General features: G+C 18.1%; 1 protein-coding gene across 1 annotated transcript, besides 1 other annotated feature; it reads right to left on the bottom strand.

Annotated features, from left to right (window-relative positions):
- Positions 1-1,961: 1,961 nt before the first annotated feature.
- Positions 1,962-3,095, bottom strand: CHT2 (chitinase, putative; the record flags this gene model as incomplete). Its single annotated transcript, XM_028673506.1, has 1 exon — positions 1,962-3,095. One exon carries the CDS (start codon positions 3,093-3,095, stop codon positions 1,962-1,964), a length of 1,134 nt encoding a protein of 377 aa, XP_028529952.1.
- Positions 3,096-6,549: 3,454 nt separating this feature from the next.
- Positions 6,550-7,169: a repeat region.
- Positions 7,170-15,825: the final 8,656 nt, after the last annotated feature.

The following is a 15,825-nucleotide window of genomic DNA, read 5'->3' as shown; positions in this document are numbered from 1 at the left end:
AAAACAAAAACTAAGGTTAATAATAAATAACTTTAATATTATTAGGATGGTATTATTCACCATATAAAATGTATATAACATAATTCCTTATTTTTAATAAATTGGAATAATATTTATATTTAAATAACCTTTATTTTGATTATAAATATTATTACATTCAACTGCCATGGACTCAACCATAATTAACTTTTTAGTAACATAAAAAATATACAAAAATTAGGTTATTCAGAATAGCATGAAGCAACATGTTTCATCAATGAAAATCTCATTTATCTTTTTCATGATAAATATAAAAAATTACTATATTTATATTGACAGCAAATGGATTATCAAATTATAATATATTTTATAATAAATTCAAAATTAAAAAATAATATTTTTTTGATATTATATTTATGCAATCTAAAAATTTATACAAAAAAAGTTAAATTTCAACTTGAAATATCTTTAATTAGTAAAAACAAGACATTTAATATTCCCATTTTTCATAGTAAAGAAATAAAATCTTACTTAAAACTTCACAAACAATACTAAAAAAAAATTTTATAATTTTTAATTTAAAAACAAAATTAAAAAGAAAATATTTATAAATATATATCATAGAAAAATAAATTTTTATGTCAGAGCCTTATACAGATAAATTAGAAGTTAAATATATAAATACATAAAGTGCGGTATATCTTATTTTACAATTTTCATTAAGACTGCAAAAAATTTTAACAATTTTTCTTTTAATAAAATGTAAATAAATGGTGTTTGTAAAATTATGAACTAAATGCACTATATGAAATAATAGAAAAGAAACAATAAATTAAAAAAGGGCACAAAATAATATTAAAGAATGAGTATTTTAAATAATCATATAAGATAATCATATATTAGTTATATTCAAAAAATAAATAAAAATTCAAAATTTCAATTATTTAAAACAAGAAAAAAAAAAAAAATTAGAATAAAATAAACATTTTTCTATAGCTTGTTTATTCTCTCTTATTTACTAAAAAAATTTTTTTTTTTATTCATTAAAGTGAACCTAACTAAAAATTCATGAAAATTTTTAAATAAATACAAATTCATTATGGATAAAAATTTGTAATTAAAGGACTTATCTACAAGAGAAAATAGGTGGAATAATCTTAAAAAAAAAAATTTTAAATAGTTGTTAATTATTACTTTTATTATAGTTTATGAATGTTTTAACAACTTCGATAAATACAATAAGAATATGCATTAAGAAATGATAACCAAAACATATGAACAAAAAATTTACAAAAAAAAAAGAAATATAAACAAATCTAAGTAAAATTTAAAATAAAAAAATATTTTTTACAAATCTTTTAGTTATCCCAAAAATGGAGTGATGCTTTTAAAATATCATATCGATCAATAAGATATGTATATAGTAGAATGAATAATGATTATAATTAAATTCATAAAAAAATAAAGTAAAATAAATATATCTCTATAATAAATATTTACGCCTATTCTATCTTTAAGAAGTAATAAAGAAAATTATATATATATATATATAAAAATGTAAGCATATAAAAATTAGTTTTTTATATAATTTTACGCTAGCGTTACTAGTACAACATTATAAATTTATTGGAGATAAAATATTTTTATTGCATACAAGATTTTATTTAAAGTATATGTTTAATTATCTCTCCTATTATAATTTTCAGTGATATACGAAATTGTTATTATAGGAGCTTATTCAAATGTCTAGCATTTATTAAATTTTTAGAGTATTTTAATTCTATTTTATAATTTAAAACATCTGTAAACTTTTTATACTTAATACAATTTAATATTTTCTCTTAAGAATATGTCTTTATTTTACGAAATAACAAGAAAAATAACAAAAAAAAATTTAGAAAATTAAAGGAAAAACAAAAACAGAGCTTTACGTATAATAAAAAGATGCATGAAAAAAATTAATATGTATTTAATAATGAAGTTTAATGTAAAGCCTCTACAAAATTTTGAATAACTTCATTTTCATTAAAAACAGCTAAATTATTAGACAAAGACCACAATCCTAAACCATCAGCTGCTTTATTTAATTTATTTTGCTTTTTTATAGTATCTCCTATAGATTTTACATATGCTTTGTCATTTGGCTTAAAAGGATTATCAGAAAACATCATATTAAATCCCATTATAATGACGTAATCATATTTTCTACCATAATATGCATATGAATCATATAATTCATGAATAATAGATGGGTCATTGGTATTGTTATAATTAAATGTTTGAACAAATATAATATCAACTATATCCTTCAAATTATTCATTATATATATAGCACTACCCGCTGATGCCATATTTGCTCCCCTTAATAATTCTGGTTTAACGGAAGGATTTTGGAAATAATTTGCATTATATGGAGAGTTGTCATCCAAACAAATTTTTGTGGGATCATGAAATCCTATACAGCTCAAAGCTCCATTTGAAGAATGTGACATTGATATTAATTTATCCTCACACATATATTCTTTCATTTTAGTTACAAATTTAACAAAAAAATCAGCTTGATTTATATTATTTAATGCATCAAATGATCCGTTTGGTTCGTAATCAACGTCAATTCCATCAAATCCCAATTCATCTACAAGATTTGCAATTTTCTCCGTACTATTTAATGCAGCATCTAGAGAACTTGGTTGATAATTTTCTCCTCCAAGAGATAAAATCATTATGATATCTGGACGTGCTTTTCTTAATTGCATTGCATCATTAAAATATTCATTTATTCCTATGTATTCTAAACCAATTAATGATTTAAAAAGTGAAGGAGTTGTAATTATAGAATTTATATCATCATATGATAAATCCAACTTCGCAAATGAGAGATATAAAAGATTAACCTCAGGATTTACATCTTTCATATTATGATTATATGACACCCATGATGGATAATAACCTTGAATTATCCCATGTTCTCTTTCTTTATATGATTTAATTAATTCTCTTGCACTTTTTCTCGATTCACCCGGTCTTGCAGGATGCCCTCTGATAGCATTTTTAGATATGTTTATAAAAAAAAACAATGAAAGAAAAAAAAATGACCTTGCTATAGAATATTTCATTTTTACTTTATTATTTTATGTAATTTGAATGATAAACTAAATATTATAAAAAATAAAAAAAAAAAAAAGAATTAAAAAAATTATCAAAAATGCATACGAAAAAAAATTATACATATACTTAAAAAAAATGACAATAAAAAAATTAGAAAAAAAAATTTTAAATAAGAAAATAAATAGAATAAAATAAATAAAATAAAAAAAAAATAAAATAAAATATATAAAATTAAAAATAAAATAAAATAAATAAAACTAAAAAAAAAAAAAATAAATAAAATAAAGCTTGTCTGTTTTTTTTTAAATATAAGCTAGTTCATATATTATTATCTAAATTATGTTTATGAGAATTTAACTAATGTATTTTTATATTTATATTGCTATACAATTTTTTTTTTTTTTTTTTTTTTTTTTTTTTTTTTTTTTTTTTTAACATGATTTATATTACATTTTTTATTTTCTTTTATTTTTCATATTTATGTTTTTTTTTTTTTTTTAAATTAGTCCGTTGTGCTCTTTTATTTGATTCACATTTATCAATTTATCATCTAACTATTTGCTATTTGGCTATTCGCTATATAGCTATTTATTTATTTTCTGTTAAGATATTAGCTATTCACATGTTTTCCATTTAGATATTTGTTATTCAATTACTTTTTATATTTTGGCTATTTTATTTTTTTTTAAAAATATCATAACTTATAATTTTGTAACATATTTTTGTTATCATAATAATTAAAGATTAACTAATCTTCAGTGTATGCAACAACATATAAAAATTTTTATTTTAAAAGGAATAATAAGAAAAACTTTGCTATCTTTGAAAAATAAATAAAATTTTATGTCTTTGCAAAAAATGTAGAACTATATCTACTTAAAATTTTTAAATAAAATTTATCCCTTGTTATTGAATAGTATTATCTACCAATTTTTTATTATATCAAGAAAAGATATAAAATAGATAAAGATTTATTTGTTCATATAAGGTACTAAAGGAAAATGCGCATATTAAAATATGTCCAATAAAACATAGGAATCTTAAAAGTTGTGCATATCAAAAATACATGAACATCATGGGATGTTCTAATTTGCTAATTTACCAACTGAAAATTCAAAAACTTTTATAATGCTTTTAATAGTCTGTAAAAAGGTTTCTACTCATTTTATCTTTTATAATATTGATTATTATAAATCATACTATTTAATTTAATTCAAAATTTATTGTACTTTTTAAATATGTATTATTATATTTATATAATTTTCTATAATTTATCAATTAACACAAACCTTCTTTTTTTTAACTCAAGTAAACATCTACATTACACAGTTAATGTTATCCACGACACTATTTATTTTCACGACATATCACACATTTCTCATCGCAAAAAAGATAAAATCGAAAAATTCTACTAAAAAAAAAATTATTATTAGCTTACATATATATTTATATAATTTTTTTTTTTTTTTACATGTACATATTTTTTAAGATTTGTACATTCTAGTATATGTATTTCAATATGCACATTTTCTTGACATACTTTAAATGTACAAGTGAGTCTTTATCTGCTTCATATACTTAATGAAATTTAAATATGGTTAGAAATAATATTCATTGATTGTATGAATATTTAAAAATATCTATTTTTTTTTTTAGACTTTTATCTATTGTTTGATGCATGATTCATGATACGTAGAACTTATTAAAAATGAAAGATAGTGTATATAATAATAATTGTGTAGTGTATATGTTAACTCAAGTGATAAATAAATAATAGGATTGATATTAAGTGACAATTTATTAAAAGTTATATAAACATAAAAAAATTTATTTTATTCCTAAAATAAGTTTTTTACTAAAGTATCATAATTTATGAATAGTTTGTAATCATTTGTAATGTTTAGTATTATGATAAATATAGTGAGTAAAGATATTTCTACTTTCTATTTATTAATTTGACTATTCAAACCACTAAAAAAGTTTTTCCATGATCAATTAATAAATCAATTCCTTAATATCATTAAAGAAACTTTTTTTCACGTGTAATATAATATTTATAAACAATAATGCTTTCTATAAGAATCTTAAAAAATGTAAATATATTTAGTTAATAAAATGAGTTATCAACTTTTTATGTTCATATAAATTTATTAAGAATAATTTCATAATTTAAACCCATGCAATATTCTAATTAGTCACGAGGATAAACATAACAACAAGAAATAATTATATTGTAAATAAAGATTTATATTTTTTGCATATTTTTATTTTTAAATAAAAAATATGTAGGTTTATATGCATAGAGATCAAAATATGTAATAAAAATTTCATGAAAATATAAATATAACAAATTTTCTAAGTATTTTCTTAGCATCTTTTTTAATTTAAACGTATTATATTTTAATCTCTCATAAAAGGTATCTCATTTCTCCACTATATCTCTTTGGATATTGTTTTACTTTTTATATTTTTACATACTAAAAATGTACCTCGTAATTATTATTTTAATCACATGAAGGTTTATGTAAGTAATAAAAATAAAAAATATTTATATATATTTGTATAAAAATGTAAATGCTCTAATGGTGGTTTCATAAAAAGAAAGTTTTTCGAATTATATGTTATCTTTCTTTAAAATCTACAGCATTTTATTTTACATATTTTTTGTTATATAATTAAGAACATTCTGTTTATATATATCTATGGGGGGCAAAAATAGGTTAAAATACTTTTATATAATACAGTAAGAGATTTATTAATTCGTTATTCAAAAACGTTTGTGATTTAATGAGCAGACAACTTAAAAAAAAAGCATGTATAGTTGTGTTTACTAATTTTTTTAATTACAACAATATTTTTTCAATAAATAAAGCTTTATATAATTATATTAAATTGAATTAAATAAATGGCTCATTTCATAAAGCATGTATAATTATTTTAGTAAAGATGTGCTAATTTGATATTTTCTTAATTTTTAATGTTGTCATTATTTTGTAAAGTAGTTTATATAACTTAATAAAAATTTCAACTTATTTTTAACAAAACATAAATCTTCATTATAAAATCCGTTGATTACATATAAAATAAACTATGTTTATTATGATGATATATTTTCCCAAAAAAAAAATAGAAAAGTAAAACATTAATGTCAATAAATATAATTAAACAAGAATTTAAAAAAAAAGAAAATAATTTTATATTCTTTATTTATTATTATTTAATATACATTTCATCTATAAATAATAGTATCAACATATTATGAATATTATTTAAAAAAGTAAAATTAGTTAAAACATTTTTATTTGTGCATGCTTGTTTTATTAACTGGGTGTTCGGTGACTTTACTAGAGTATTGAACAAACAAATTAATAAAGAGCATGTAGAGGTGACTCTACGATTTTGTTATATATATATATATATATATATATATATATATATATATATATATATATATATATATATATATATATATATATATTTTCATATGCTTTGAACAAGTGATTCTTAATTATATGCTCTACTTCGTTCAGCATTCTTTAACTTCAATAGACATTTATTTACTTTAATAAAAATCCCTATTTTTTTAAAAATTTAAATCCTTATTGAATATTGACTATTAATTAAATGTAAAATACTTATTTCTTTGTTATGAGTTATGTTCAGCAATTTAAACATATTGCTGTTGAATTAACAAACATAAATAATTAGTAAAAATTCAAATAAATTATATGAAAATTAATTACTTGAAAATTTTATTATCACATGTATAAAATTTTCTCTCACAAATTCAAAATATAAATATTATGCAAATTAAACTCTTTTATAAACACATTAATATCTTTCATAAAAAAAATCTCTCTCTCCATTAATCATCCTCTTCTCCAAAAAAAAAAAAAAAATAAAAATAAAATTTATTTTTTTTTTTTCTTTTATCTTCATCTTTTTCAAAAGAAAAATATCTCAAAAAAAAATTCCAATAATTTTTTTTTTTTTTTTTTTTAGTTAGCGCAACCAACTACGTATTCTCCACATAGCTAGTCCTATTTATAGCCAAAAAAGTTAATGAAGCCTTTTATTAACCAATGCTTGAATGAGTAGAAAATATACACATATAAACGCTAGAATTAAAAAAAAGTAAACACGCAAAAAGTATTTATACTAAAAAAAAATATGTAGTAGAGTATTTTTTTTTTTATGATAGATTAGAAATTCATTGTTTAAATAATTACATTTTTACATAATATGGTGTAAATAAACTAAAATGTTAATTAACCTAAATAATTAATATTTGAATTTAATTAAAAAAAGTAAGTTATCTTCTTAATATTTTTGTTTTAATAAAAATAAAATAAGTAGAATTTTCTTTTTATGCTCTTTGTTAATTTATTTGTTCATACTAGTAAAGTCATTAAACGGGCAATTAATAAATCATTGCTTAATAATAATTCTAGCTGTTCTTAACGAGTCTGCGTAAATATCATGAATATATATTAAACTCATTATATTACATAATTCCACTTATCTTAATAATTAAAAAGGATTATAATCCTTTTATTTATCACTTATAAGGAAATTTTATTTATATTTTTAATTTATATTCTTAAATATATTATGTTCATATTTAACTCTTTATTTTACATCATTTAAAAAATTTAAATATGTAAAAAGGCTAATAAACCTTTTTATTAATTACCCTATATTATTTTAATAATAAACTTTCTATATTTATTGATAATAGGTATTATCAACCCTTGTAAATACCTTAGCAAAATATTGTAATATAGTTAGCTATACATGTAAGGTATTTTAAATAATATCTTAATAATATGGAAAAAAATACTACTATATATTTATTAAAAATAAAAAAAAAAAAGAATATTTCATTATTATATTTGTAGAAAAGGAAGAATTTTTATCATAGCTATATATTTTTTTGAAGTGCCAAGTGATTAATAAAAAAATAGTATCATTTTTATAGACTTGAACACATTTACAAATAAAGTTTGCCTCCAATGAATGCCTTAGAAAATAATAAAGAAAAAAATATAGTAAATAATAGGAGTAAAAATATTACCTAGTTAAATAATTTAAATTTTAATCTACATATTATGAAAGTATTAAAAATCAGAAGCTTAGTAGTAGTAATCAAGGATATTTTTACTGTATTTTTTATATATATTCATAAAAAGAGTATTGTATCAAGCCATAACTCACATATATATATATAGTTTACTTCATTCTTTTTTTTTTTATATATTTTTACTTAATAAATACAAGCATAAATTTTGTTTGTAAATATCTATATTTATATTAAATAAACTTTTATTTAATTAGTATATTTATTTATTGGGTATTTAGAAACTTTTGTAGTAATTTGGACAGTAACATTGATAAAGAATGTGCAAATAAATCAGTATTATTCTTTTTAAAGTAATTACAAACAAAGGGTATTATTGATATTTTTAAATATTAAACCATAAGAAATACAACTAAATAAATATGTTTTAAGTACAAAGTGTTTCAGAAAATATTTTACCTATCTCGTTGAGGAAAGATATTATTAACCTTTACTAAAATAATAATTAGTAATTTACATGAAAACATAAAGTTATCTATGTTCATTTACCGGATTAAAAAAAAAAAAAAAGTTATTGATTTTTTTTATTTTTTTCCGTTTTTTTATTAAATATATTTTTTGAATAAAATTAATTGAATAGCGTTATATTTTTATCAGTTGACTTATTTACTAGCCATTCCTAGACAATCATAATTCCTTGAATTGTCATGTTAATAAGGAGCATGTAGAAAACTTTCTATTTTATTTACTATTATCAATGATAATTAACTACAAATTATAATATTTAATTAAAAGCACAATTTATTTCAAAATTAAAATAAATTTTGCTATATATATGTAACATTTAATTATTAGTCAATATTTACCTTATCATTTATTTTAAACTTGAATTAACATATACACTACCTAATTAATATTATATACAATCTTATTATATTTCACTAAATATCACATTATATAGTTTGCAAAAATCAAATAATTTTTCTCTTATACAAAGGAAGAATATTTTACTCATTAAGAAGTAATAATAATTAAATGAAAAAAAATGATCATTCCTGTACTTAAACATTTAATATGCTACAAGCATTTTTAGAGTAGTCAATGTTTTAAATTAGTATATTTTATTATATATGTTTTAATAATCTCATTTTACTCAAAGACCTTACAGCATAAGTAAAACATTATATATTTTATAATTATCCTATCTAAAATTAAAAATAAGTCAATAATATCATTTATTTATCTATATGATAAAACATATACAATCTTTCATTAATTTCAACAAGATTCTCGACATTCTCATGAAATCCTTTGTTATTTTCACTAATAAGCATATGTTTAACAGATAATTCTTCTCGTGTTGTATTTATCTCTTCTTTAATGTAAACCCTTTCATTTTTTTTATTGTCTTTATATAATTTATTAATTTCATCTCTTTTTCTGTAAAGTTCTTCATCTTCTTGTAATTTGTTGTTATAGAACCTTTCTATGGAATTATCTTTTTTCTTTTCTGAATTCTTTAACTGTTGAATGTAATAATATTACATCAAAAGAAAATTTTGAGAGATAAACCTGTTCTTGATCAATTCAAAATTAATATCATATCTTTTATTAGACATTATACCCTTGATTTAATCTCCTTTCCTACCTAAAACTTTTATTCTAGAAAACTTGTATTAAATTACTAGTAACATTACAATCATTGCACGTCTTTATGAAATTCACTGAATTTTTTTCAAATGTTCCTTTTCATCACAACATTAACTTGTTTTATTAATTGACTGCTCAAAGATTTTTATAGCACTTTAAGTTGTCAAATAAATGAAGAAGATGTAAATAAAATTCTTTTTGTATTTAAGATGAAATTGATTATTACATAAAATATTTATTTTTGTTAATTTATATTATTAATTCTATTATTTATTATATAGGTTAATTTACGTGTCACACTATAATTATAACACATAACATTATATTATCAATCCTTCACAAAAAAAAAAAAAAAAAATAAAATAACATATATCATATTATCAAAAAAGAAAAATTATTTTTTTATAAGAAAATAAAAAAAAATAAAACCATTACCAAATTTTTTTTTAATTAGCATGTCTTCCTTAAGTTAAAATCATAAATCCAAATAAAAAATAAAATTTATTTTTTTTTATAGGGTTCACAAAAGAAAATAATATATCTATTTTTTATAGTATAGATATTTTGAACATAATAATTTAGATATTCACATTTTCCCTCCATACTTATCATGCACAAATAAAAATATTTTTACTTATTTTATTTATTTATATATCATTCAAAATAAGTAGATAATACTATTTATAAGTCATCTATCAATAAATAATATTATCAACTTTTTTTAATTGAAATAAAAATAAATATAAAATATAAAATTCTTTACTAGTGTGAGATGTATGAATAAAAAAAACATATCGAAATACTTACATTAAAAGACACAAGTTATAATCAATAGATGCACTAAAAATACATATAATGTATCACATGTTTTGATATATTAATGATAATTTTTTATTATTTTTTCTTCGAAGAAAAATAATTTTTTATAATTCATAAAGTGACATGCAACGAAGCCTCATAAAGTTATACATAATATTAATTATATAACATACATGTTGATCTAAATTCAAAATGAATAATAAAGATGACATTAAGTTATAAATTATTAGAATTTATATAAATATAATAAAATTTACCATAAAAAGTAAAAATAATTTTTATGTTAAAATATGTAACATGATTTAAAAGTATATTATTTGTACTAATTAATATTATAATATATAAAATAAATAGGGATCTGTATACATGTTCTTTATTAATTTGACTTTTTAAAATATGGTATAAGTATCCCAATGGACAATTAATAAATTAATAAGACTCATTAGTTGATACCAATTGATTATCCTATATATCATTTTTATCTCTATTATATATAGAATATACCTTCATATACACTATTAATAGTTCAACTTTTTTCCATATTTTCTTTAATTCGTGCTTTCAACAACGAATTTTTAAAAGTATCTTTCGGTCGTGTTTTTTTAAGTACTTTATTCAATACATGATACACCTCTTATGTACATTTTACAGAATATTTATAGAAATACCGCTTGATTCTTTAAATCATAAGCAGACTTTAATACATTTTTAACAATACATAATGAGTTTGTGGATCCTATTATAGTTTACTGTTTCTCTTATAATATATTATAATTATGAATCATTCTGTATGATTATTAAATGGTAGTTTATATAATATAATGTATAATTGTATCATATTAGTTATATTATTATACAATTACAAATCTCATATATCATTGAAATACTCAATAGACAATAAAATTTCTACTATCATACATATTTCCACTCTTCATGGTTTTTTCATTTTTATATTTTCTTCAAATACTATAAACTATTCAAAATATTTAGTTTTATATTTTTCATTAAATGCTGATATTCTTCTCGATATCCCGGTCTTTTAATTTGTATCTGTTTTATCAATATTAAACCTATATGATTTATTAAAATATATTATATTCATAAATATTTTTAAAGTGAACCTTGATATTCCTCCATACATTGTTCATTCATGATAATTCTTTAGGCTTCTGTTTATGCTGTCTATGAGGATCAAAGGGCTTATTCCATTTAATTTCCAATAGGTTATTCACATTTGTATAATAAGTATTAAATGAGCAAATAAATAAAGGTAATGTATAATAATATGTACTTATTTTACTAATTATAAAATAACTTTTAGAGAAATATTTATATATGTTTATATAAGGAGATTAAAATACTTAATATGAGTCATTACATTTCAAATGACTTTTAAAACCTAATAATAATATATATATTAACTCAATATATTTTATTATTCTTTTATATTTTCTTTAATTAAAAAAAAGTTTATGTAATTCCAAAAAAATCTCAAAAAAAAATAATTATAATTTACTCAGCATATCTCATCAATAATAAATCATATACCACTACATATAAAATTATAATTCATAAAAATGTAATTTTTCATGGTAATATATCACGCTATATTTTTCAAAAAAAAAATAATTATCATTTATTAAAAAACATCTTCTAAAAAAAAGTTTATTTAAAAAGTAATATATATATATATATTTTATATAACCTCTTGCATAATTAAACATCTAAAAATTTTAAGCATATATTTTATTAACAAATATAAAGTATCTATAACACTATTTATAAACCTCTTTACAAATGTATGCTTATAACTTTATTTTTTAATAATTTAATAGATAACAAATATAACTGATAGTTTAATTTCATTATAATTAGATTTTGTCAAAAATTAATTTTAGAGTTAATTTATTTAATAATATCTCAATATTATAATATAAATAAAATTTTTTTAAATTATAAATGTATTAATTGAAATGTTATAGTAATTTAAAATTAAATTTCAATAAGGTTAAATAATTCAAAGATAATAAAAAGTGTCTTTACATTTTTAAAAATATTCCTAGTTTATTTTAAAAAATTTCTTTTTATTAAATTATATATATATATATTAAGTATTTTTAAATTAAATTTTTTTTATTTTACTTTTTAATATCTCCCCAATAAAAAAAAAAAATTGTATTATATATCCTCAGAATTGTTCATTCATCATCCTATGCAACAGTAAAAATTAAACTCATTATAGATGAATTCTTTTTTTGTAATTATATTAATGTATCTTCAATTATTTTAAGATAATTAAAAATGTTAATTTTTGAATAAAACAAAAATTTAGATTTATAAAAATGTAATCTAAAAATTTTAATTTTTTTTTTTAGTAGAGTTTCTTCAATTTTTAATAAGAATATATATGAACTTACATATTTTCATTTTTATTAGAGAACAATTAAATTTTTGCTAAAACAAATCTAAATATGTTTTTAAATAGAATATTTATAACTACGTATCTTCATTAAATGAAACTTTTATCTGTTTTTAAAATAAAATATGTATAATATATTTTTACGAAATATAAATCATATATTTTATAAAATAAAACATAAATTATATATATTCCTATAAATTTTTAACTTAATAGAATATCTAAAAATAACATATGAAAAAATAATTTAAAACACTAATCTTGTAGTAATAAAAATATCATTAGCAAATAATATAAGAATTTATTCATACTAAGATAAAAAATATAGTATTTATGTTGATGTTTAAAAATTAATATATCTTATATAACATTTAAGAAAAAAGGAAAATATATTCAAAGTAATATAAGAAAAATGCATATATATATATATATATACTGATATTGTTTAATTGCGCAAATCCTTTTCAAAAGAAGAGAATAAAATTTTGTTTGAATAAATTTACTATTACTTAGAAATTATTTTTACACTACTATATTACATATATTTTTTATTCTTATATTCCCTATTTAATAATTGTAAATATATTTATCTAGAAATGCAAAATTTAACAAATAATGCAAATATATCTTTATTATCAATCACATTTATGAACTAGTGTTGTTGGCAACTTTGAATATAAAAAAAAAAATTTCCTTATATGTTAAATAAAACATAATTTTTTTTTATTATTTTATTTGTTTTTGTTATTCAAATAAATTATTATTCAGAAAGAAATATAACTTTAAAAATTTCACTTTAAAAATCTAAGAAAAATTAAAAATTACAAAAAATAAATAATAGAAATGTATACTTAAAATTAAGAAAGCATACTATGCTAGTTATTCTTAATTCTTATTAACCAATTAATATCCAAAGAAGTTACACAAAATGTTATATTAGTCATGTTATCAGATATATTTAAAGATATCAATTATCTATCTTGATTTTTATTTTCCTTATATTAAAATAATAATAATGATTCTTTTGTTAAATGTCTATATGCTCCATATAAGAAGTTATATTATATAAAAATAAATATAATAAAAATAAATGATTTCATTAAGACATTATGATCCAAAATTCAAATAGATAGAGCATTGTATAAAGAATATTTACGTTTTAATTTTTTACAAAGTGTATAAATAATATGTTAATAAGAATTTTATATATATCGGAAATATATAATAATAGCAAATATTCTCATTTCATTAATACATAGTTTATTTCTGTGTGTAATTCAAAGTAATATTTTTTTCTTATGTTATAAAGATGCATTTTATCATTTTTTAATATATCTTACATTAACTAAAAAATTTCAATTATTTTTTATAAATAATATTGGAAGTAAATTTAAATACTTATGAAATTTTTGTTATGTTATAATTAATTTTAATAATAATAAAAATTAATTTAACCTTCAATATTTTTATAAAGCTGAAAAATTTTATTTTATCTTAAATTTTAATAAATCCTATTCGATTTTTAATTCTTCGACAAAAAAAAAGAAAATATATTATTTCCTTATAAATAATAATTATTTTATAAAAGATAATATAATATTAAACTTGCAAGATTTGTACAATAAATCATATTGTTTCTTCATTTTTTTTAATAAATAGATAAAACAAAAATTTTTAATTCATAAATAACGCATAAAAAGTTAACTTTTTCAACTTTAACTAGAATAAAGTTGTTTCTCCATTCTCTCATGATTTTTTTTTTAATTTTATATAGAAAAAAGCGTGAAAAATTTTGCAAAAAAAAATTTTCTTAAAGGAACAAAAATAATTTTTAGAAATTCGCAGAACAATACATATTAAATTTTTTTGAGAATATGGTAAATAAAAAGTATAAAAAAATTCATAGGAACAAAAACACAACTTCATATATTGATATCTTTCACTAATAAAAATTAAAGTTTATCATGTAAAATTTTTAAACACTGATAGCATTAGTATTATTAAAATTTTTATTTTAAACATATCTTTTTTGTAAATTTTTTTTTATATTTTTTTTTTTTCAAGTTTTAAAATATTTGTGAAAAACAAAGTTACAACAAAAATATTCTCTTTATAGATTTTCATTAATCAAATATGTTTTGTTAAATAAAAAACTATATAATTAAAATTACCAATGTTTATCATTTGATAATAAATTATAAGACAAAATAGTCTTATATTAGTTAAATACAGAAAATATATGAGAAAAAATGTTTAAAAAATTATCTTTAATTAAATCCACTAAATTAAAAAATTTAAAAATAAGTTAAATTTTTATTGCACTTAAATGCATATTCCACTAAACCTTTTTCATAAATGGAAATTATATTTAATTTATTTTTAATTAAAAAGTTATATTATAAGCATATTTTAGTTTTCAATTAACTTTATCATACATACATGATGAGGGATTTATATGCTTATTATATACTATATTTCTGAATTATATGTCTTCACTCTGAAAACAATATTTAAAGAATATTTTTTTTTAATGAAACAATCTACATCCTCGTACAACAAATATATTGAGTGTAAATATATTATAAAGATTTGAAAAAAAAAGTATATATATTTTAATGATAATAAACATGTTAATTATTTTTCCTCTCTCGTCTCTTTTGTAATCCTAATTAGCTTTAGTTTTTGTGTTTTAATATATCAATAATTTAAATTTTTAATTTTTTACATACTATTTTAATGATTTTTATCAAGAAATTTACAAAATAATGTATAA

The sequence above is a fragment of the Plasmodium gallinaceum genome, assembly GCF_900005855.1.
Source record: "Plasmodium gallinaceum strain 8A genome assembly, contig: PGAL8A_v1_130, whole genome shotgun sequence".
Classification (NCBI taxonomy): domain Eukaryota; phylum Apicomplexa; class Aconoidasida; order Haemosporida; family Plasmodiidae; genus Plasmodium; species Plasmodium gallinaceum.
The sequence above is the reverse complement of the archived record's forward strand: the minus strand, read 5'-3'. Positions and strand labels throughout refer to the sequence as shown.